At 43.1% G+C, this 25,679-nt stretch overlaps 1 protein-coding gene across 1 annotated transcript; it reads left to right on the forward strand.

Moving 5' to 3' along the window:
- Positions 1–460: 460 nt before the first annotated feature.
- On the forward strand, positions 461–24,975 carry LOC308326164 (protein NLRC3-like; the record flags this gene model as incomplete). The annotated part of the gene is made up of 12 exons (XM_080778971.1): positions 461–749; positions 958–2,800; positions 4,656–4,832; positions 8,728–8,856; positions 12,925–12,995; positions 16,119–16,212; positions 16,672–16,886; positions 17,625–17,683; positions 19,417–19,539; positions 20,527–20,668; positions 22,162–22,402; positions 24,900–24,975. Exons 1-12 carry the CDS (start codon positions 584–586, stop codon positions 24,973–24,975), a joined length of 3,336 nt encoding a protein of 1,111 aa, XP_080635097.1. The 5' UTR covers positions 461–583.
- Positions 24,976–25,679: the final 704 nt, after the last annotated feature.

A 25,679-nucleotide genomic window follows, 5' to 3' on the forward strand; every position in this document is an offset into this window, starting at 1 on the left:
AACATGTATTCTATTCACATCTTCTTGTTTACAATCTGCAACCATCAACATGTATTCTTAATCATCTTGACATAAACTCATGAAAGAATATATACTGCATCAACAATGTGCTTATGTGTGTATCTGAAAATCTACAATGAAAGTAAAGCATTTTTACCATCAAGATCTCTTTAAAGAAACCCCACAAACACAGTGTAACCCTTGACCCCCAGAAAATGGCACTCTTAAAGTAACAGATTTACATAGAACTGCAGGCATATTTGCCACAGGGTTACATGTAGGTACATATAATAAATGTTGTGTTCATGTCCACAGCGTTGTGACTGAGCAGAACCCTGGACTGAAGACACCCAGTCAAACCACACCTGGACTGAAGACACCCAGTCAAACCACACCTGGACTGAAGACACCCAGTCAAACCACACCTGGACTGAAGACACCCAGTCAAACCACACCTGGACTGAAGACACCCAGTCAAACCACACCTGGACTGAAGACACCCAGTCAAACCACACCTGGACTGAAGACACCCAGTCAAACCACACCTGGACTGAAGACACCCAAAAAGGAAAGGAAAGGTACTATGTTTACCCAGGGTAACTGGACTAAGCTCAAGAACTTGTTTACAGCCAGGCCCAGTCAAACCACACCTGGACTGAAGACACCCAGTCAAACCACACCTGGACTGAAGACACCCAGTCAAACCACACCTGGACTGAAGACACCCAGTCAAACCACACCTGGACAAGGTAAAATATGCTAATACATTGGATGTTCTAACTATTGTCTGTATCAACAATTATATTGAAGTGCAAATAATGAAGCTAAACAACTTTAAACTCTGGGAAAAAATCAACTGGTAGCCTATTGTGTTGTTATTTTTGGCTGTATTTCTTAACAAATTGTGCCGTAAAGGTGTATAGTTATAATAAAACATAAATGTTCTTCTCATTTCAGATGTCCGTCTGCAGGTTGATTTGAACGATTATAAGGTCAGTTTGAAGGTCAGTTTGGACAGTCTTGATGGAGTGAAAAACCACATGACGGAAGAGTCTGGAGACTCCGTCACCAGCACCTACTCAGAGCTCTACATCTCAGCGGGACAGAGTGAAGGGGTTAATAGCCAACATGAGGTGATACAGCTTGAGAGAACTTCCAACATGAAGACCTTCCATGACGATGCAATCGACTGCTGTAAAGTCTTTAAGATCATCCTCCCTGGCAGAGAGAAACCCAGCCAAACAGTTCTGACCAATGGCATCGCTGGCATCGGAAAAACATTCTCTGCGCGCAAGTTTGCTCTGGACTGGGCAAGAGGTTTGGAGAATCAAGATATAGATCTCCTGGTTCCCTTTTCATTCCGGGAGCTGAACTTGGTCAGAGATAAGCAGTACAGTCTTCTCAACCTGATCCATGATTTCCACCCAACGTTAAAGAAGGTCACAGCAGAGCAGCTCGCTGCCTGGAAAGTTTGCTTCATCTTCGATGGCCTCGATGAAACCAGGTCTCCGTTGCACTTCGACACAAATGAAATCATCTCTGATGTCACAGTGACATCATCGGTGGATGCTCTGTTGACGAACCTCATCAAGAGGAATCTGCTCCCCTCGGCCCTCCTCTGGATCACCACCAGACCTGCAGCAGCCAATCGGATCCCTCCTGCATGTGTTGACATGGTGACAGAAGTGCGAGGGTTCACAGACCCCCAGAAGGAGAAGTACTTCAGGAAGAGATTCAGTGAAGAGAAGCTGGCCGACAGAGTCCTCTCACACTTGAAGACATGGAGGAGCCTCCACATCATGTGTTACATCCCACTCTTCTGTTGGATCATTGCTACCGTTCTGCTGGACATGTTGAGGACACACACCACGATAGGACAGCTGCCCAAGACCCTGACTGAGATGTGCTGCCACTTCCTGTTGGTTCAGACAAACACGAAGAAGCAGAAGTATGACGAGACTCATGAGGGGGAAAAAAGAAAAAAGAAAAGAAACAAAAAAAAGAGAGAGAATCAACAGCAGCTCACTAAGACTGACAGGGATGTTCTTCTGAAGCTGGGCAAGCTGGCGTTTCAACACCTGAAGAAAAGTAGCATCGTGTTCGACCAAGAAGACTTGGAAGAGTGTGGTCTTGATGTGAAAGACGCCGCGCTGTACTCAGGAGTGTGCACACAGATCTTCAAAACAGAGAGTGTGCTGTTCCAGAAAACGGTCTACAGCTTTGTTCATCTGGTCATCCAGGAGTTTCTGGCTGCAGTCTACCTGTTCCACTGTTTCACACAGAAGAACATGGAGGTCCTGAAGACATTCCTGGGAGATAAATACAACAGTAACAGCTCCCTCTCAGACTTCCTGGAAGCTGCCGTGGAAAAATCCCTGGAGAGCAAAAATGGCCACCTGGACCTCTTAGTCCGCTTCCTTCATGGCCTCTCACTGCAGTCCAACCAGAGTCTGTTAGGAGACCTGCTGGGTCAGACAGAGATCAGTCCAGAGGAGATCCAGAAAGCCATCCAGAACCTGAAGACGTTGTTAACTGATCGTGATGCCTCTCCTGACAGATGTATCAACATCTTCCACTGTCTGATGGAGATGAACGACCACTCATTACATCAGGAGATCCAACAGTTCCTGAAGTCAGAGAACAGAACAGAGAAACTGTCTTGGACCCAGTGTTCAGCTCTGGCCGTTATGCTGCAGATGTCAGAGGAGGTTCTGGAGGAGTTGGACCTGGACAAATACAACGCATCAGAGGAGGGGCGAATGAGACTGGTCCCAGCTGTGAGGAACTGCAGAAAGGCTCGGTTAGTAGTTAACACATTGACTTGACTGCCAATCACGTCATGTTACGTCGCATCGAATCCATGGCTTGACTGCCAAGCACGCAGTATTGTGTCCTATGGTCTTTTCAGTGGATTAGTATAGATGGCGCTCTTCATCAACGTACTGTATGAATGATGCTAGGTTGCTAGGCAACAGATAAAACCAGAAATGAACCAGAAGTGAAAGTCTGCCTCCCGTCCGCCTCAATTTAAACAGAAATGTGCTTTGGATAAAAGTGATACATAAATGCACCATTTACAATGACGCAGCATTTTATACAGCCGGTTCCATGTTTTCCCGATCTCAACCCTGTCTGCATGCACAGGAATGCTTCAATGTCAACCCTGTCTGCATGCACAGGACTGCTTCAATGTCAACCCTGTCTGCATGCACAGGACTGCTTCAATGTCAACCCTGTCTGCATGCACAGGACTGCTTCAATGTCTTCACAATAAAAGCATTCACAAGTTGGCCCATAATTAAGACAAGGAAAAGGATTAAGAATTTTGTGGCATTCCACAGCAATCTTTTCCAAAATGTAAAACAAATATATAATATGGAATTCATTTGGTTAATCGTAATGGAGAAATTGTAAAAGTTGTAACTTTATTAATCCCATGTCCCGAGACATGGCCAAACCATCCCTGGGGGTCCCCGGCCAAAAAGGTTGAGAACCCCTGGTCTATTCCACAATACTGTTTATGTCTGGATAACTAGATAGGAGATGTTCCAGTTAACTTCCATGACAGTAAACTAGGTATCATTTGTATTGATAATCTCTTATTTAATCTGCATTTACAGACTTGTTGGCTGTAATCTCAGTAAGACAGGTGTTGAAGCTGTGTCTTCAGCTCTCAGCTCTAATCCTTCCCATTTGAGAGAATTGGACCTCAGTGAAAACGACCTGCAGAACTCGGGACTAGTGGAGCCGCTCTGTGCTTCACTGAAGAGCCCACACTGTAGACTGGAAGTTCTAAAGTAAGATACATTTAACACTTTTATTATGATCACTTCTGTTTTATTATGTACTGTATTATGTGAATATAATATGAATGCTGTGGTGAGAATGTATTAACCCATTTTGGGGCGGGAACCCTTTTTGGTGTTAGCATTATGTTATGCTTTAGCTATTGAAAAATAGCAGATCTACAAGCTCGTAGTGCGCCACCGAGTGTCGCGCTGTGAGCTTGTAGGTCTGCTATTTTAAAAAAAATCGAAGAACGACTGACAGAAACATAGCTTTTTCAGAAAGCTGTCGGGATGTAGAAGACATGCACAGGACTGCTTCAATGTCAACCCTGTCTGCATGCACAGGACTCCTTCAATGTCTTCACAATAAAAGCATTCACAAGTTGGCCCATAATTAAGACAAGGAAAAGGATTAAGAATTCTGTGGCATTCCACAGCAATCTTTTCCAAAATGTAAAACAAATATAATAATATGGAATTAATTTGGTTAATGGTAATGGAGAAATTGTAAAAGTTGTAATTTTATTAATCCCAAAGTTATTCCCAATAGGAATAAAGTCTGTGGTTCTATGGCTATGGGCTGCGGCAATCATTTAGAAGAAAAAAAAGGAAAATAACTAAAATAGTTCATTTTTTGGAACCATGAACTTTAGTTCAAAATATTGAATGATGAACTGAACTAGTTCATGGGGGGGGGGGGTCATGGCCAAAGCATCCCCGGCCATAAAGGTTGAGAACCCCTGGTCTATTCCACAATACTGTTTATGTCTGGATAACTAGATATAAGGAGATGTTTTAGTTAACTTCCATGACAGTGAACTAGGTATCATTTGTATTGATAATCTCTTATTTAATCTGCATTTACAGACTTGTTGACTGTGGGCTCAGTAAGACAGGTGTTGAAGCTGTGTCTTCAGCTCTCAGCTCTAATCCTTCCCATTTGAGAGAACTGGACCTCAGTAAAAACAACCTGTGGGACTCAGGAGTAGTGGAGCTGCTCTGTGCTTCACTGAAGAGCCCACACTGTAGACTGGAAGTTCTAAAGTAAGATACATTTACCACTTTTATTATGATCACTTCTGATTTATTATGTACTGTATTATGTGAATATAATATGAATGCTGTGGTGAGAATGTATTAACCCATTTTGGGCGGGAACCCTTTTTGGTGTTAGCATTATGTTATAATTTACAATTTACAATTTAGGCATTTAGCAGACGCTCTTAATCCAGAGCGACTTACATTAAGCAAGAACAAAAGCATGGGAATACATCACATAAAGACATTTATCATGAAACATGCGTAGCTAAGAAAGTAACAGTGGAATATCTATAATGAAACTATACATATAAGCTATACATCTATACTACTATGCTACACATATGTACTATGACGTGCTATGACTACTAGAATTGCTATCTAAGGGGGTGGGGTAAGTGCTATGGGCCATGATGGAGTCTGAAAAGGTGGGTTTTCAGACTACGGCGGAAGATTGGGAGTGATGCTGCAGTTCTGACTGCAATGGGAAGTGCATTCCACAGTTTTGGAGCCAGAAGGGAGAAGAGTTTGGGACGTGTGGAGCGTTGTCCCGGCGTTTTTAGTGAGGGTACTTCCAGCTTCCCTGCGTTGGCTGATCTGAGTGAGCGGGAGGGTTTGTAGGGTTCGATCATACTTGCAAGATATGGGGGAGCCATACCTTTGGTTGCTTTGAATGCCAGCATCAGGGTTTTGTATTCTGTGCGGGCAGCGACCGGGAGCCAGTGGAGGGAGCGGAGCAGGGGGGAGACATGTGAGAATTTTGGCTGGTTGAAGACCAAGCGAGCTGCAGCATTTTGGATCAGCTGGAGAGGCTTAAGTGCACATGCTGGTAGGCCAGTAAGGAGGGAGTTACAATAGTCAAGTTTTGACAAGACTGTTGTCTGGATTAGGAGCTGGGCTGATTCCTGGGTGAGGAACGGTCTAATTCGTCGTATGTTATAGAGTGTGAACCTACAGGATCGAGTGACAGCTGTGATGTGAGTTTTGAACGAGAGCTGACTGTCCAGGACAACACCAAGATTCCTGGCTGTTGGGACAGACGTTACCAGGGCGTTGTCTATGGAGATAGTTAGCTCCCGCATAGGGCAGGACTTAGCTGGGAAGAAGAGAAGCTCAGTCTTGTCTGGGTTCAGTTTGAGGTGGTTGGAGGACATCCACTGTGAGATGTCAGCCAGGCATGCGGTGATGCGCTCTTCCACCTGAGTGGCAGAGGGGGGGAAGGATAGAAACAGTTGTGTGTCATCGGCGTAGCAGTGATAGGATATATTGTGAGCAGAGATGATAGTGCCAAGGGATTTAGTGTACAGTGAGAAAAGGAGGGGACCAAGAACCGATCCCTGTGGGACCCCAGTTTGGAGGGTTCGGGGGGATGATAACAGACCTTTCCAGGAAACCTGGTAGGTCCGGTCGGTGAGGTAGGAAGAGAACCACTTTAGTGCCGTTCCACCGATGCCTAGATCCGCTAGGGTGTCTAGGAGCAGCTGGTGGTTCACTGTGTCAAATGCTGCCGATAGGTCTAGGAGGATCAGTACTGCAGAGTGGGAAGCAGCTTGGGCATGTTATGCTTTAGCTATTGAAAAATAGCAGATCTACAAGCTCGTAGCGCGCCACCGAGTGGCGCGCTACGAGCTTGTAGGTCTGCTATTTTTGAAAAATCGAAGAACGACTGACATAGAAACATAGCTTTTTCAGAAAGCTGTCGGGATGTAGAAGACATTTTTAGAATCTGATCTCAGGTCAAAATAAGCTTGATGGTGAGACATGGTAGGTGAATAGGGGAAAAAAGTTAACTAATAGCTATCACAATGAAACTTCTCCAGTTGATTAATTATATTAAGACTAAGATATTTTGTATTACTGAAATGATATGTTTAAATATGCAAATTAGGCATTATATGCGCTAATTTGCATACATTCCGGGTCGATAAATCTGAAGATCGGATAAAGCCAGGTTCAAAAGTATGGTTTAATTTTGTTGACATATTAGAGACAAAGACAATTAGGGGATTTTCGATATCTCTAATTATCACTCCACAAATCAAAAAATAGTGTCAACAGGCATAAAAAAAACAAATTTTTGCCATGTTTTAGGAATAAAATGTGATGTAAATCAGGCTGTGAATGAGAAATCAATGAACCCTTCTGTAAGTTCCTGCAGAATATAGTTATGAATAAGACTGTAAAGTTGTGTGCATGTGACTGTGTAGGTGTATGTGAGTGCAACTGAAGTGGAGATTCTTTGTCCCAGGTTTGAGGAAAACTCATTTTGAGAAAAACGGCCTTTAAAGATTTGTATTGTAAAATTCCAAATGTTTTATTTGAAGCCACTATTATGAGACAAAATATCTCATCCAAACCTTGGCATCAACGTATTATGCCATATATCATTAGAAAGGTCTGGACCTCGAGCTGACTGTGGTTGGATCCAAATATGGTCACTTCCTTTGTACCAAGAACCAATCATGAAAATAGATAGGGTGGATTTTCACCCAGCAAAACGAGCTGTCATTGGCTAAAATAAACTATTAAAATAAACATCTAAATCTGTATTTTGAATGTTTATTTTGCTTTAGTTTGAAAGAAAACTAATGTTTAGGAAGCAAAATAGCACAAAATTGAAAAATCATGATTTCACTTGCCATGTCTCGCCTTAAATGCTTGTTCCAACCCGTCACTTATGTTCTTAGTTGGCCGCTAAAAAAAATAACATCTGAGAGGTTATGATCTTCTTTTTCATAATATTGGGGGAAATCAAACTAACATTCAGTCTTCATAGTCTTTGATATCTAAATTGTTATCTTCCTGTTATTCTGTGCTGTCATGGTGTTGTCTATTCCACACTCTAAATACTAGATAACTAGATTTGTTCCAGTTAACTTCCATGACAGTGAACTATAGGTATCATTAATTTTGTATTGATAATCTCTTATTTAATCTGCATTTACAGACTTGCTGGCTGTAAACTCAGTAAGACAGGTGTTGAAGCTGTGTCTTCAGCTCTCAGCTCTAATCCTTCCCATTTGAGAGAACTGGACCTCAGTAAAAACGACCTGCAGGACTCAGGACTAGTGGAGCTGCTCTGTGCTTCACTGAAGAGCCCACACTGTAGACTGGAAGTTCTAAAGTAAGATACATTTACCACTTTTATTATGATCACTTCTGTTTTATTATGTACTGTATTATGTGAATATAATATGAATGCTGAATGTATTCATAAGCTTGATGGTGAGACATGGTAGGTGAATAGGGGAAAAAAGTTAACTAATAGCTATCACAATGAAACTTCTCCAGTTGATTAATTATATTAAGACTAACATTTTTTGTTTTCTGAAATGATATGTTTAAATATGCAAATTAGGCATTATATGTGCTAATTTGTATACATTCCGGGACGATAAATCTGAAGATAAGATAAAGCCAGGTTCAAAAGTATGGTTTCATTTTGTTGACATATTAGAGACAAAGACAATTATCACTTCTGTTTTATTATGTACTGTATTATGTTAATATAATATGAATGCTGTGGTGAGAATGTATTAACCCATTCTGACCTGAGATCAGATTCTAAAAATGTCTTCTACATCCTGACAGTTTTCATTCTGACCTGAGATCAGATTCTAAAAATGTCTTCTATGTCAGTCGCTCTTCGATTTAAAAAAAATGGCAGACCTACAAGCTCATAGCGCGCCACTCGGTGGCGCGCTATGAGCTTGTAGATCTGTTATTTTTCAATAGCTAAAGCACGACACGATGCTAACACCAAAATGGGTTCCCGCCCAAAATGGGTTAATAATATGTCCACGAAAAATCCGATATTTTATAATTATTAAAAAACTGCGAATTAAACATTTATTAATGAATTAATTCATTTATTTATGTATGTTTTAATCTGGTGTTTCAGACTGGCTAACTGCGGCCTGTCAGAGAGATGCTGTGAAGCTCTGGCCTCAGCTGTAAGCTCTAATCCCTCCCTAAGAGAGTTGGACCTGAGCCTCAACGTGGTGAATGATTCAGTTCTGGAGAACTGCAAGTGAGTAGACTTGGGCTGTGTCCATGTTGGACAGTTAGTAGACTTGGGCTGTGTCCATGTTGGACAGTGCAGTGTTTCCCTTAACAGTGTATCTCTGCCACAAAGGGCCCTATCTTGCGTCAGGGGCACTTTCTCCGTAATTTGGGGATTTAGCATTGTGTAAGAGGCGTTCCCCCATTAAATTAGCTATCTTATGCCACAGTCTAAATCCTTAAAACACCTCCGCTACCCGTTACATTATGCATAGGTGTGGTTTGGGCGTTACGCAACTTAAACCAATCAGTGTGCCAGGTACCATAATCCATTATACCTGGAGTGAACCTTATGGAAGAGCAACGCGTGCTGCCTTGGAATATATTTAAATTAGATACAGAGGGTTGTTGTGTGTGTTCACATTACGGGTGGTTTGAAGAGACGATTTCCGTTGTCCTAAACCTGTGTGCATAAGATAGCAAATATAGGGAAAGCGCATCAACACGCGTACAGACACACCTCCAGCCGCAAACATGTATAGTGGGTTGTGTGGCCGCAAGATAACGTTTACGCATAGTGGAAGCTCCTAAATGAGTAATTCACGTAAAGTGTTTAATGCTTGCGGGTAAGGCATGGGATACGATACAGCCCAAAGTCACAAATCATGAGAAGAACAACAACACAATGCAGTGCCTCAAAGGTATAAAAGGACAGTGGAGTGCTATAGGGGTTAAGGTGGAGTCTGAGGAGGTAATGAGATCCAAACTGGGCAGCAGTGTCTGGATGAGCTGCAGGGCCAAGATAATGACAGGAGAAACACTGTAGTGTCAACTAGTGGAGACGTTGTGTTAGACAGTTAGACATTGATGCATTGTTGTTCTACTTCCTACAGAGTGAAACACTGTAGTGTCAGCTAGTGGAGACGTTGTGTTAGACAGTTAGACATTGATGCATTGTTGTTCTACTTCCTACAGAGTGAAACACTGTAGTGTCAGCTAGTGGAGACGTTGTGTTAGACAGTCAGACATTGATGCATTGTTGTTCTACTTCCTACAGAGTGAAACATGGAGGAGAAGATTGGCTTACTAATCCTCAACTGAGTCAACTCATTACAAAACGTGAGTATCTGTGTATACAACTCTCTTATACAGCTCTCTACTCTCTGCTCTTGGCCTGGTCCTTAACACATCAAGATGAGGTCATGTGGTTTGACAGAAACAATGGGCCTCATTCACTAACCTGGTCGTAAACAACATGTATTTCGTCTATATTGGCATAAGTTCAGTTCTGACGTGCGATGCATGAAAGGTGGTGCAGAGCCGTGATGTGTGCAGATCACAGGTGGATCTCGTTTTGGTTTGAAAGTCACAAGTGATCTCCCGTGTCGGTCATTGGCATGGTTCCACGCTCCATTTAACACCATACAAGACAACCGGAAATATAAATCACACCTGTGTGAACTGAGCGGTGCAACTATACATTTACTGTTATAGTTACTGTACTGCACTGTGCTCTGTACTGTATTGTAGTGTACTGTGCTCTGTACTGTATTGTAGTGTACTGTGCTCTGTACTGTATTGTAGTGTACTGTGCTCTATGCTGTACTTTGATTATTTTGGGGAAGGGAAGAGAGAGACAGACAGGTACACAGAGAGACAGACAGGTACACAGAGAGACAGACAGGTACACAGAGAGACAGACAGGTACACAGAGAGACAGACATGTACACAGAGAGACAGACAGGTACACAGAGAGACAGACAGGTACACACAGAGAGACAGACAGGTACACAGAGAGACTGACAGGTACACAGAGAGACAGACAGGTACACAGAGAGACAGACAGGTACACAGAGACAGACAGGTACACAGAGAGACAGACAGGTACAGAGAGAGAAAGACGGGTACACAGAGACAGACAGGTACACACAGAGACAGACACATAGAGACAGACAGGTACACAGAGAGACAGACAGGTACACAGTAACACAGAGAGACAGACAGGTACACAGAGAGACAGACAGGTACACAGTAACACAGAGAGACAGACAGGTACACACAGAGACAGACACATAGAGACAGACAGGTACACAGAGAGACAGACAGGTACACAGTAACACAGAGAGACAGACAGGTACACAGAGAGACAGACAGGTACACAGAGAGACAGGCAGGTACACACAGACAGACAGGTACACAGAGAGACAGACAGGTACACAGAGAGACAGACAGGTACACACAGAGACAGACACATAGAGACAGACAGGTACACAGAGAGACAGACAGGTACACAGTAACACAGAGAGACAGACAGGTACACACAGAGACAGACACATAGAGACAGACAGGTACACAGAGAGACAGACGGGTACACAGTAACACAGAGAGACAGACAGGTACACAGAGAGACAGACAGGTACACAGTAACACAGAGAGACAGACAGGTACACAGAGAGACAGACAGGTACACTACACACAGAGACAGACACATAGAGATAGACAGGTACACAGAGAGACAGACAGGTACACAGTAACACAGAGAGACAGACAGGTACACAGAGAGACAGACAGGTAGACAGAGAGACAGACAGGTACACAGAAAGACAGACACATAGAGACAGACAGGTGATTGGGGGGGCGGGGGGGTTGTCCCCAAATTATTGTGGGGGGTCCCCAGATGGCCAAATGGACAAATGTCAAATAGTGTAAGAAAGTGGAAAATATTGTGGAAATAGCAGATCTACAAGCTCACAATGCCTCAAACTAAATGGAATGCCTACAATTCCAAGTGCTTGTCAATGTTGATTATTTTGGGGGGTCTCCAGTTCAAATATGATTATTTTGGGGGTCTCCAGTTCAAATATGATTATTTTGGGGGTCCTCAGTTCAAATATGATTATTTTGGGGGTCCTCAGTTCAAATATGATTATTTTGGGGGGTCTCCAGTTCAAATATGATTATTTTGGGGGGTCCTCAGTTCAAATATGATTATTTTGGGGGTCTCCAGTTCAAATAGGATTATTTTGGGGGTCTCCCGTTCAAATATGATTATTTTGGGGGGTCCTCAGTTCAAATATGATTATTTTGGGGGTCCACAGTTCAAATATGATTATTTTGGGGGTCTCATGTTCAAATAAAATCACACTGCAGAATGTCTCTGCCCAGGGGTGCAGAGACATTCTGCCCCCTGGTGGAGACTTTAAGACATTCTGCCCCCTGGTGGTTGGACAGTGATGATCTTCTTTATAACATTTGAATTGTATTGAGTCTTAATTTAGTCGACTAAGACTAGACTAAGACTAAATAATGTACAAATGACTGAAATAGGACTAAATCTGTATTAACACTGCAGTGAGTTTGTAGATCAGTCTGTGTGTGTGTGTGTGTGTGTGTGCGTGTGCGGGTGTGTGTGTGTGTGTGTGTGTGTGTGTGTGTGTGTCTCTGTGTCTGTGTGTGTGTGTGTGTGTGTGTGTGTGTGTGTGTGTGTGTGTGTGTGTGTGTGTGTGTGTGTGTGTGCGCGTGTGCATGTCGGTGTCAGTCAGTGAATGATGTATTTAATGTTTACTGTGTTGTTTTCTCATCAGATTTCCAGCGTCTCACACTGGACTCAAACACAGCACACCGTTACCTCTCTCTGTCTGAGGACAACAGGAAGGTCACACTGGGGTCACAGAGGTCAGGGGGTCGGCGTCCTCCTGATCACCCAGACAGGTTTGATAGCGATGAACAAGTTCTGAGTTCACAGAGTGTGACTGGACGCTGTTCCTGGGAGGTAGAGTGCAGTGGATGGGTTCATATAGCAGTGGCTAACGGAACAATCAGCAGGAAAGGAAGTGAAATGGTGCATTTTGTAAATGGTGCATTTATACGTGATAATGACTGTTGGTTTGGATGGAATGATAAGTCCTGGAGTCTGTACTGTGATGGTGTTGATGGTTCCAGTTACCGTGTCGACCACAACGGACAGAGGACTGTCCTCCCTGTCAGAGCCTCTAAAGGCTCCAACAGAGTATCCGTGTATGTGGACCGTCCCGCTGGGACTCTGTCCTTCTACACAGGGTGCTCTGACTCACTGAGACACCTGTACACCTTCCAGACCAGGTCCACTGGACCTCTCTATGCTGGGTTCAGGTTATGGTGGTCCTCCTCAGTGTGTATGTGTGAGCAGTAAGTATAATGGACACACACACATTTAATTCCAGACCACGTCCACACACACACACACACACACACGTAACACACACACACACACACACACACACACGTAACACACACACATGTAACACACACACACACACACACACACACACACACACACACACACACACACACACACACACACACACACACACACACGTAATTCCAGACCAGGTCCACTGGACCTCTCTATGCTGGGTTCTGGTTCTGGTCCTCCCTCTGCTCCTCCTCAGCGTGTCTGTGTGAGCAGTAAGTATAATGGACACACATTTAATTGTAGTCCTATTTTAGTCATTTGTACATTATTTAGTCTTAGTCTAGTCTTAGTCGACTAAATTAAGACTCAATACAATTAAAATGTAATAAAGAAGATCGTCACTGTCGGGTGAAGTGTTAGAGTCCAACCACCAGGGGGCAGAATGTCTTAAAGTCTCCACAGTGTGATTTAATTTCAACTGAGGACCCCCAAAATAATCATATTTGAACTGAGGACCCCCTAAATAATCATATTTGAACTGGAGACCCCCAAAATAATCATATTTGAACTGGGGACCCCCCAAAATAATCATATTTGAACTGGGGACCCCCAAAATAATCATATTTGAACTGGGGACCCCCAAAATAATCATATTTGAACTGAGGACCCCCAAAATAATAACGCACTTACTTTAACCCATTTTGGGCGGGAACCCATTTTGGTGTTAGCATCATGTCGTGTTTTAGCTATTGAAAAATAGCAGATCTACAAGCTCATAGCGCGCCACCGAGTGGCGCGCTACGAGCTTGTAGGTCTGCTATTTTTGAAAGAGCGAAGAGCGACTGACATAGAAGACATTTTTAGAATCTGATCTCAGGTCAGAATGGAAAACTGTGAGGATATAGAAGACATTTTTATCTCAGGTCAGAATGGAAAACTGTCAGGATATAGAAGACATTTTTAGAATCTGATCTCAGGTCAGAATGGAAAACTGTCAGGATATAGAAGACATTTTTAGAATCTGATCTCAGGTCAGAATGGAAAACTGTCAGGATATAGAAGACATTTATAGAATCTGATCTCAGGTCAGAATGGAAAACTGTGAGGATATAGAAGACATTTATAGAATCTGATCTCAGGTCAGAATGGAAAACTGTGAGGATATAGAAGACATTTTTAGAATCTGATCTCGGGTCAGAATGGAAAACTGTCAGGATATAGAAGACATTTTTAGAATCTGATCTCAGGTCAGAATGGAAAACTGTCAGGATATAGAAGACATTTTTTGAATCTGATCTCAGGTCAGAATGGAAAACTGTCAGGATATAGAAGACATTTTTAGAATCTGATCTCAGGTCAGAATGGGTTAATAACAACGCTATCGGATGTACAGAGCACGAGCTGGAACAACATATTATTTTCAGATGGGGGTCGGCGGCCAATTACATATAATTGTTGGGGTCCTTGACATGAAATATTGAGCACCACTGATACAGAAACATATAGGTATTTCAGAAAACTGTCAGAATTTAGAAGACATTTTATACATTTCGACGTCAGGCCTAAATGGGTTAATTTTAACAAGTTACAAAAGAATGGAGCTTTCCGGGCCATTTGAATCATTATAATTCATCCTCCAATGTTAATCTACAGATTAATGAGAACCTTTGTGAACCTGTACATATTTATTAATGAATTGAATTGAGGAAACCAAAAATAATCATATTTGAATTGAGGAACCCCGAAATAATAACACACACACACACACACACACACACACACACACACACACACACACACACACACACACACACAGCATTGTCACTCAAAGTTGGAATCTATAATTTTATTGTGTGTGTGTGTGTGTGTGTGTGTGTGTGTGTGTGTGTGTGTGTGCGTGTGCGCGCGTCTCTAGACTCCATCATTCCAACATGGACACAGTGAGGACAGAACCCTCTAGACTCCATCATTCCAACATGGACATAGTGAGTACAGAACCCTCTAGACTCCATCATTCCAACATGGACACAGTGAGTACAGAACCCTCTAGACTCGGGGCACGGTGGCACAGTTGGTAGTGCTGTCGCCTCACAGCTAGAAGGTCCTGGGTTCGATTCCCGCTGGGGGCACTGTGGGTGCTGGCGACGTGTTTCCTCCTCCGCGTCATCAGTGCCCATACCCGAAGGCGGGGAGGGCGAAAGGGCCTTTCTGTGTGGAGTTTGCATGTTCTCCCCGTGTCCCCTAGGGTAGGTACCCTCACATGTTCTCCCCGTGTCCCCTAGGGTAGGTACCCTCACATGTTCTCCCCGTGTCCCCTAGGGTAGGTACCCTAACATGTTCTCCCCGTGTCCCCTAGGGTATACCTCACATGTTCTCCCCGTGTCCCCTAGGGTAGATACCCTCACAAAAACATGCAGTAATCCTGGTCTCTAAACTGCCTCCCCCTGGCCAGCCGGGGCGCCTGATGGAGGGGAAAGGAACTGGTTGGAATAACGTGTTCCTTCCACGCGCTACGTCCAACCAGGGAAACTCCCCCCTGTCAGGTGTAAAGGAGCAACTTGGACACTCAGGCATGAAGGGAGCATGAGTTAAGTCCGTTGCTCTCCCCAGGTTGGTGGAGGGTGTGTAGAGCCCAGGATCACAGTAGATGATTGGCACAGGGGTGAAAAATGGGTTACAAAATCGTGGGATGAAAAATATATTTAAAAAAAAAGAACCCTCTAGACTCCATCATTCCAACATGGACACAGTGAGGACAGAGCCCTCTAGACTCCATCATTCCAACATGGACACAGTGAGGACAGAACCCTCTAGACTCCATCATTCCAACATGGACACAGTGAGGACAGAACCCTCTAGACTCCATCATTCCAACATGGACACAGTGAGTACAGAACCCTCTAGACTCCATCATTCCAACATGGACATAGTGAGGACAGAGCCCTCTAGACTCCATCATTCCAACATGGACACAGTGAGGACAGAACCCTCTAGACTCCATCATTCCAACATGGACACAGTGAGGACAGAACCCTCTAGACTCCATCATTCCAACATGGACACAGTGAGGACAGAACCATCTGCTCTGCACAATAATCACAGTGACTGAACACCAGGAAAGACACTGATCGTTTCCTGTCTGCTTTGTTGTGTCTTTCAGAGCCATTTTGAACCCAGTGTGCACGCAGAGCAGTCGACCAATCAGTACAGGTGAGTTATCCTATAGTCAACCAATCAGTGCAGGTCAGTTATCCTATTCAACCAATCAGTACAGGTCAGTTATCCTAGTCAACCAATCAGTACAGGTCAGTTATCCTAGTCAACCAATCACTACAGGTGAGTTATCCTAGTCAACCAATCAGTACAGGTCAGTTATCCTAGTCAACCAATCAGTACAGGTCAGTTATCCTAAACACAGGACAGTCAACCACTGTTGTTTTTGGCAGCACATTTATATTTCAGTTTTAGTCACCTGGAATGTCTTAGCGTTAGTCTAGTTTTAGTCGACTAAATGTCATAAGATTTTAGAGAGTACTTTGAGTATGCCAATACTTTTGTACTTTCACTCGAGTACATTTTGAATACGGGACTTCTACTTGTAACGGAGTACGTCTACATTGCAGTGTTTATACTTTCACTTATTACTTGTTTTTTCACCACCGGTCACAGGTTCAAGTTCGCCAGGTCCGGGCTGTTCCAGTGCAGCGAGACAGCGTTGGTGTTTGAAACGACAGGCGAAGGAGAGGTCCTCTACAGGACTGTTCAGTGGGAGGAGAGATGGTTCCAGCCAGCAGGAAGGACTCCTGCAGGTCCTCTGTTTGACATCCAGTGTCCTCAGAAGTCTGTCCGCCAGCTACACCTGCCACACTGTGACGTCACACCTGGTGAGTCAGCTACACCTGCCACACTGTGACATCACACCAGTTGAGTCAGCTACACCTGCCACACTGTGACATCACACCAGGTGAGTCAGCTACACCTGCCACACTGTGACATCACACCTGGTGAGTCAGCTACACCTGCCACACTGTGACATCACACCAGTTGAGTCAGCTACACCTGCCACACTGTGACGTCACACCTGGTGAGTCAGCTACACCTGCCACACTGTGACATCACACCAGTTGAGTCAGCTACACCTGCCACACTGTGACATCACACCTGGTGGGTTATAGCTACACCTGCCAAACTGTGACATCACACCTGGTGAGTCAGCTACACCTGCCACACTGTGACATCACACCTGGTGAGTCACTGTTGAGACTTGGATGGTCAGAGCGGCGTGATTACATACAAAGTCAATGCAAAGACGAGAAGTTGTGCGGACGGGCATGGCGCGAACAAAGCTAACAGCCACCTGGTGTCTATATCTATATCTAGATTGAAATGTTCCAGTTCATAGCCTACTGCAGGCCTGGTTGACTAGATTTAGAAGACATTTTGAAGCTCTTAATTGCTACTAAAATTATATATTGTTCATTTGGAGAAATAGTAAGTCAATGACAATGAGTGAGAAGCACAGAGTGGAGTGGGTGGGGCTTAGCGGAGGGTGAAGTGGTTTAGACATTGTGTTCAGATTTGGTTTACATGGAGTGGAATCTATAACGTTATTTCCCCCACAGGTGATCTGTCCGTGGCCCACATCACAGACGAGGGTCTGGAACTCTTACAACCGCAGAAAGTGACCCAGACTCATGTGGTTGTAAATGTGAACCATCTGTCTCTCTTTGGGCTCCTGAAAAGAGTCTTGAGCTACTTTCAACCCACACCAAAACATGCTCAGGTGTTGCTGTTCCGTCAAGAGTCACCGATACGGAGGACGATGACTCTGAGTGTGTTACTGCTGCCCAGTAATGTGCCTTACAGAGAGGTAAATATATCTGTTAAGTAATGTGTCTTACAGAGAGGTAAATATATCTGTTAAGTAATGTGCCTTACAGAGAGGTAAATATATCTGTTAAGTAATGTGCCTTACAGAGAGGTAAATATATCTGTTAAGTAATGTGTCTTACAGAGAGGTAAATATATCTGTTAAGTAATGTGCCTTACGGAGAGGTAAATATATCTGTTAAGTAATGTGCCTTACAGAGAGGTAAATATATCTGTTAAGTAATGTGCCTTACAGAGAGGTAAATATATCTGTTAAGTAATGTGCCTTACGGAGAGGTAAATATATCTGTTAAGTAATGTGTCTTACAGAGAGGTAAATATATCTGTTAAGTAATGTGCCTTACAGAGAGGTAAATATATCTGTTAAGTAATGTGTCTTACAGAGAGGTAAATATATCTGTTAAGTAATGTGCCTTACAGAGAGGTAAATATATCTGTTAAGTAATGTGCCTTACAGAGAGGTAAATATATCTGTTAAGTAATGTGTCTTACAGAGAGGTAAATATATCTGTTAAGTAATGTGTCCTACAGAGAGGTAAATATATCTGTTAAGTAATGTGCCTTACAGAGAGGTAAATATATCTGTTAAGTAATGTGCCTTACAGAGAGGTAAATATATCTGTTAAGTAATGTGCCTTACAGAGAGGTAAATATATCTGTTAAGTAATGTGCCTTACAGAGAGGTAAATATATCTGTTAAGTAATGTGCCTTACAGAGAGGTAAATATATCTGTTAAGTAATGTGCCTTACAGAGAGGTAAATATATCTGTTAAGTAATGTGTCTTACAGAGAGGTAAATATATCTGTTAAGTAATGTGCCTTACAGAGAGGTAAATATATCTGTTAAGTAATGTGCCTTACAGAGAGGTAAATATATCTGTTAAGTAATGTGCCTTACAGAGAGGTAAATATATCTGTTAAGTAATGTGCCTTACAGAGAGGTAAATATATCTGTTAAGTAATGTGCCTTACAGAGAGGTAAATATATCTGTTAAGTAATGTGCCTTACAGAGAGGTAAATATATCTGTTAAGTAATGTGCCTTACAGAGAGGTAAATATATCTGTTAAGTAATGTGTCTTACAGAGAGGTAAATATATCTGTTAAGTAATGTGTCTTACAGAGAGGTAAATATATCTGTTAAGTAATGTGCCTTACAGAGAGGTAAATATATCTGTTAAGTAATGTGTCTTACAGAGAGGTAAATATATCCGTTAAGTAATGTACCTACGGACCCCCCATTTAATGGCATTTCTAACTCTGGGACCCCCAATTTGAATTGTAAAACCAATGTTAATTTAACAGAGCCATAAGGGTCCATTTGGTTCCTAACTATCATTTAGCTGGGGACCCCCTGGAACTCCCTCAAGGACCCCTAGGGGTCCTCGGAGCCCACTTTGGGAACCACTGGCTTAGGGGGGGGTCATTTAATTTGGCTCCTGAGAAATGTCAGCTCTGCCTACATACCTGATACCGGCCACTATGAGTGAACCATCTGATCAAACTGTGTTGGTGTCATTATAGGTGAAGGGAGTTCATGAAAACAAGCAACGCATCGAGCCGGTCATCGCCAACTGTGTTCTCATCCCAGACCAACGCTACCGTCTGTCAGTGCTGCATTGTCCTTCACAGAAAGTACAACCTGAGGTACGTATTAAACCTACAGTCTGTCAGTGTGTCCTTCACAGAGAGTACAACCTGAGGTACGTATTAAACCTACAGTCTGTCAGTGTGTCCTTCACAGAGAGTACAACCTGAGGTACGTATTAAACCTATACAGTCTGTCAGTGTGTCCTTCACAGAGAGTACAACCTGAGGTACGTATTAAACCTACAGTCTGTCAGTGTGTCCTTCACAGAGAGTACAACCTGAGGTACGTATTAAACCTATACAGTCTGTCAGTGTGTCCTTCACAGAGAGTACAACCTGAGGTACGTATTAAACCTACAGTCTGTCAGTGTGTCCTTCACAGAGAGTACAACCTGAGGTACGTATTAAACCTATACAGTCTGTCAGTGTGTCCTTCACAGAGAGTACAACCTGAGGTACGTATTAAACCTATACAGTCTGTCAGTGTGTCCTTCACAGAGAGTACAACCTGAGGTACGTATTAAACCTATACAGTCTGTCAGTGTGTCCTTCACAGAGAGTACAACCTGAGGTACGTATTAAACCTACAGTCTGTCAGTGTGTTCTTCAGAGAGTACAACCTGAGGTACATATTAAACCTACGTCGTCTGTTTATTGTATGGTAAAGCAGTGTGAGTCAAGGAAACTGTTATTTTCACTCCTTCGCCACTACTAACATTATTACTAGTATAACCACTACAAAATACATTTATTCTCTCAGGCTTATGGCATGTCGTTTTTGATTGTTGTTGGTACTTTTGTAAAGCGTCCTTGGGTTCATGAAAAGCGCTATATAAATTCAAGCTATTATTATTATTATTATTACAACTCGACTACCAATACTAATATTATTACTGCTGCTACAATCACTACCTAGCAAGCACTACTACCAATACTACCATTAGTATACAACTATAATCACTACTGTAGCACTACTACCATTAGGATACAACTATAATCACTACTGTCTAATCACTAAATCACTAAAAAGGTCTCTGTTTTCAGGATGCACCTTATTTTGAAGACTATGGACCAAATTACCATCCAACGTTCCTGGTGTCTATGGACGTCAATGCAGAAAACTTCAAAATGAAATTACTGAGCCCCGACTCTGGCCCGGTCTGGCAGCAAGACATTACCCTGGAAGGTAAAGTTATGGACTTTCATTCAACCTTGGGATGTAGCAAGCCGGTCTCACCCAAATACCGTGAAATGGCACAGATTGGCAATTCAAATACACACACCTGGAAAACCCCCAAATCTGTACATATTACACTGACACTGAAATACTCCTCATAGGGGCCCCTCCTCATAGGGGCCCCTATCTCCTCATTTACTACTGTAATGGACTGTACACTACCCTTAACTGTTCCTCTATTCACAAACTACAATTAATACAGAATACAGCCGCTAGAATTCTCACCAATACAAACCGCAGAGCAGACACATAACACCGGTACTGGCTGAACTACACTGGCTCCCTATCAAATCCAGAATCGATTTTAAAATCCCTTTAACAACCTATAAAGCACTGAATGGCCTAGCCCCAGTTTATATCACAGACCTACTGTGGCCTTTTAACAACCTATAAAGCACTAAATGGCCTAGCCCCAGTTTATATCACAGACCTACTGGTGGCCTTTTAACAACCTACCACCGAGCACGCTGAAGCGCGCCCGTTGTCGCGTGGAACTTTGTGAAGTTCGGTAGAGCCGACTCAGCCCCGGTCGAGTTGCAACCGAATCGTAAATCATGTCAAACCCGATCTCATTCTCCCTCTCCCTCACGCGGTGAAATAGCAATCTGTCGCGGTCAAAACAGTAGTAGTGTAACATGTAGGGATTGTGGGTGTTTATGTAGGGACTTAAACAGTAGTAGTGTAATACGTAGGGATTGTGGGGGTTTATGTAGGGACTTAAACAGTAGTAGTGTAACATGTAGGGATTGTGGGGGTTTATGTAGGGACTTAAACAGTAGTAGTGTAATACGTAGGGATTGTGGGGGTTTATGTAGGGACTTAAACAGTAGTAGTGTAACACGTAGGGATTGTGGGGGTTTATGTCGGGACTTGCCAGTCCGTGCTATTTCACTGCGGTGAGATGGGCCTCGATGGTTCGTTTCTGTTCATAATTTGAACACTTTTATGTCTTGCAGCACAATCTACAGGAGCGGCTGCTTCCATACCAGCACAATCTACAGGAGCGGCTGCTTCCATACCAGCACAATCTACAGGAGCGGCTGCTTCCATACCGGGTGAGTCTCTAGCTTGTAGATCTGTTGTTACTTCCATACCAGGTGAGTCTCTAGCTTGTAGATCTGTTGTTACTTCCATACCAGGTGAGTCTCTAGCTTGTAGATCTGTTGTTACTTTGGATGTTTTAGTGTGACGCTGTAGTGAGGTCAAGTAGGACGTTAATTCATGAACAAACACGTTTAAATAAGGAGATAAGAGATTTCTGCAGCAACGATCTATAACGATATCTATAACGCACACACACTGTGTGTGTATACACTACCAGCACAAACTGTATCACTTTACTGCAATTTTTAGAATAAGAATTGTTAGCTCCTATATGGCACTTTCCATTTTTATGTCAAATGAAAACCAACAACTCAACGTTCAATCCTCCTTAACTTCAGCGAAACACTTTGTGGACCAACATCGGCGTTTCCTGGTCGACAGGGTGAGGAACGTGGGTCCCATCCTAGATGTACTCTTTGAGAAGGACATCCTAGACAGTGAGGGCTACAGCAATGTGATGTCCAATCCCACCACTCAGGACAAGATGAGGGCAATCTACGCTCTCCTGACCTCCAGCACAGCCAAAGACACTTTGCACAAAGCTCTCCAGGAATACGAGCAGTCTCTCCTTAAAGATCTGTAAGTCATTTGCATTTAATTAACCCATTTTGGGGCGGGGGCGGGAACCCCTTGTGGTGTTTTAAAGCATTATGTTACTGTATACTTTAGCTGTTGAAAAATGGCAGATCTACAAGCTACGAACTTGTAGGTCTTTTTTGAAAAAACGTGAGAATGTGCCTCGAATCTTTGAATATATATTATTACAGAGTGAACATTTTAACTTCTGGGGAGGTCCCTGGAACAACACATTATTTTCAGATGGGGGTCGGTGGCCAATTACATATAATTGTTGGGGTCCTTGACATGAAATATTGAGCACCACTGATACAGAAACATATAGGTATTTCAGAAAACTGTCAGAATTTAGAAGACATTTTATACATTTCGACGTCAGGCCTAAATGGGTTTTTTTTTTACAAGTTACAAGAGAATGGAGCTTTTCGGGCCGTGTTATTTGAATCATTATAATTCATCCTCTTGATTCCCAAGAGCCCCACACTTTCATTACAATGTTAATCTACAGATTGATGAGAACCTTTGTGAACCTGTACATATTTATTAACGTACGATCAGCCCTTAAAACAAGGCTCCAGACTTCCCAAAACAAACTGGTCAGGCTACTACTTGGCCTCACTCCCCGAACCCACCTCACCCCTGTCCACTTTGACAGGCTGGAATGGCTTTGGGTTGATGACAGAGTAGAGCATCTTGCAATGGGTCTGGTCCACAAGATTCACAACACCACTAAGATACCCATGTACCTGTCTAAATACTTCACCAAGATACCCATGTACCTGTCTAAATACTTCACTAAGATACCCATGTACCTGTCTAAATACTTCACCAAGATACCCATGTACCGGTCTAAATACTTCACCAAGATACCCATGTACCGGTCTAAATACTTCACCAAGATACCCATGTACCTGTCTAAATACTTCACCAAGATACCCATGTACCTGTCTAAATACTTCACCAAGATACCCATGTACCTGTCTAAATACTTCACCAAGATACCCATGTACCTGTCTAAATACTTCACTAAGATACCCATGTACCTGTCTAAATACTTCACCAAGATACCCATGTACCGGTCTAAATACTTCACCAAGATACCCATGTACCTGTCTAAATACTTCACCAAGATACCCATGTACCGGTCTAAATACTTCACCAAGATACCCATGTACCCGTCTAAATACTTCACTAAGATACCCATGTACCTGTCTAGATACTTCCTTAATGTGAACGAAGTCCACACCCACAACACCAGAGGGAGTGCAACAAACCATGTGCAACCCAGATTCGGCACAAGCAAGGGATTAAATTATTTTCGCTCCTATGCCACCAAAATGTGGGACGCCCTACCAACGGTCATTAAGACATGCGAATCCCTTGACTCCTTCAAAACTGCCCACAAAGGGCACCTACTGACGGCTGCAATTTGAAACTGGCCCCCGTAAAATGTGAATGCGTGTTTCTGCACAGATCTGGTTATTCACAGCAGTGGTGTTGTTCTTCTTCTCCTGTTAGGAAGTAAGTGATGCTGTTGATGGACCCGGAGTGCTGTGCTTCCCTGCGTGGCCACCAGATGTCCCCCTTCGCCGTGGCGTCCATATTGCCTGTGTCTCAGCCTTTGTCCCGTGCTTGTTCATGGGATTTGGGTGGGGGGGGGGGGACGCACGCACATTGTGATTGGCCGGAATGAGATGGTGTACAGTATGACGACGAGAGCACCCCTCACTTCACACAGGTGTGATTTTTATTGCTCTGTAAAGCTCTTTGAGCTGAACTTCATGTCATGAAAAGTGCTGTACAAATACATGTATGTAAATGTAATGTAATGTAGATCATTATTAAATATCACTGTCGGATGCTGTTACATTCCCCTTTTCAGGTCTAGGGGTATAAGGAGACGATGCAACACGGCTGGCATGATAATTGTTATTTATTCACGTTATAAGGATAAGGTATCATAATAATAATAAACAATAAAGATGTACAACTGGAATACAAACGAAAAGACAGGCTATATGGGGCAACTCAAAGAAACCATCAAAACTATCTAGCCCTATTCTAAAGTATCGCACAACACTCTTACCTAACTCTAACCAATTAATGAAATGAAATGTACACAAAGTCAATCTACCTAAACTGTCAACCGGCTAACTACTGCCTAACAAAGATTTACAAAAAGTACGCACCCATACGCCGTAAGTATATATTATATATTATATATCTCTATATATATATAATTATAATCAGTTGTATCTTTTAGCTCTGAACCACCAATGACCGAAATAAAGCTCAGGGGACCACACACAGGTTTAGCCCCTGGCCTATGCTTATTAAACAGATTTGATCTTGAGCGTTTTAACTAGCTCCTACACCATGGACAAAGTACTGCTCAGTATGAGGTGACTGAGAGACAATGCCAATGAGTGCATGACACAGGTGCAGCTAAGTAGTCTTCACAGTCTAGTCCTCTGAGTGCGGATTGGCTCCTGGTGACTAGGAGGTGGGCAGACAGCAAGGAGGTTGATGGTTCGTCTCCGCCTCCACGCCCCACAGCAGACCAGACCTGTGACTGAAAGTGTGGATCAGCACTCTGTACAATGCAACCCATTCATGATATATTATATATACATATATATACACATCCAAATATAACCACGTTATCATATGATATATATATATATATATATATATATATAAATATAATCATTACTTTATCATCTCATAACTATAAACATACTGACCCCGATTATGTAACACCCCCACCCCCAAATCAAACACAGTTTGACCCTCTCTCTACCAGACTCTAGACAGGGCATCTGCCATTACATTATCTGACCCCTTTTTGTGTCGAATCTCCAAATTATAGTCCTGAATGAGAATTGCCCATCTCATGAGACGCTGGTTGTGATTGCGCATGCACTGCAGGAATACCAAGGGGTTGTGGTCGGTGTAACAGACCACCGGTAACGGACTCGACCCCACGTACACTTCAAAGAACTGCAGCGCAAACAACACAGCCAAGGCCTCTTTCTCCACAGTTGCATACTTCACCTGGTACTTATTGAATTTCCGGGAGAAGTAGCAAACGGGATGGACAAGTCCACTCACATCCTCCTGTTGTAGGACAGCCCCAGCGCCCACAGCACTCGCGTCATTAAGACATGTAAATCCCTTGACTCCTTCAAAACCGCTCTCAAAGGGCACCTATACGGACGGCTGCAATTCGAAACTGGCCCCCCACCTTTTCCCCTCACTGTATATGTATCTTTTCCCTTTT

Source organism: Protomyctophum bolini, assembly GCF_963924005.1.
Source record: "Protomyctophum bolini genome assembly, chromosome: 2".
Lineage (NCBI taxonomy): Eukaryota > Metazoa > Chordata > Actinopteri > Myctophiformes > Myctophidae > Protomyctophum > Protomyctophum bolini.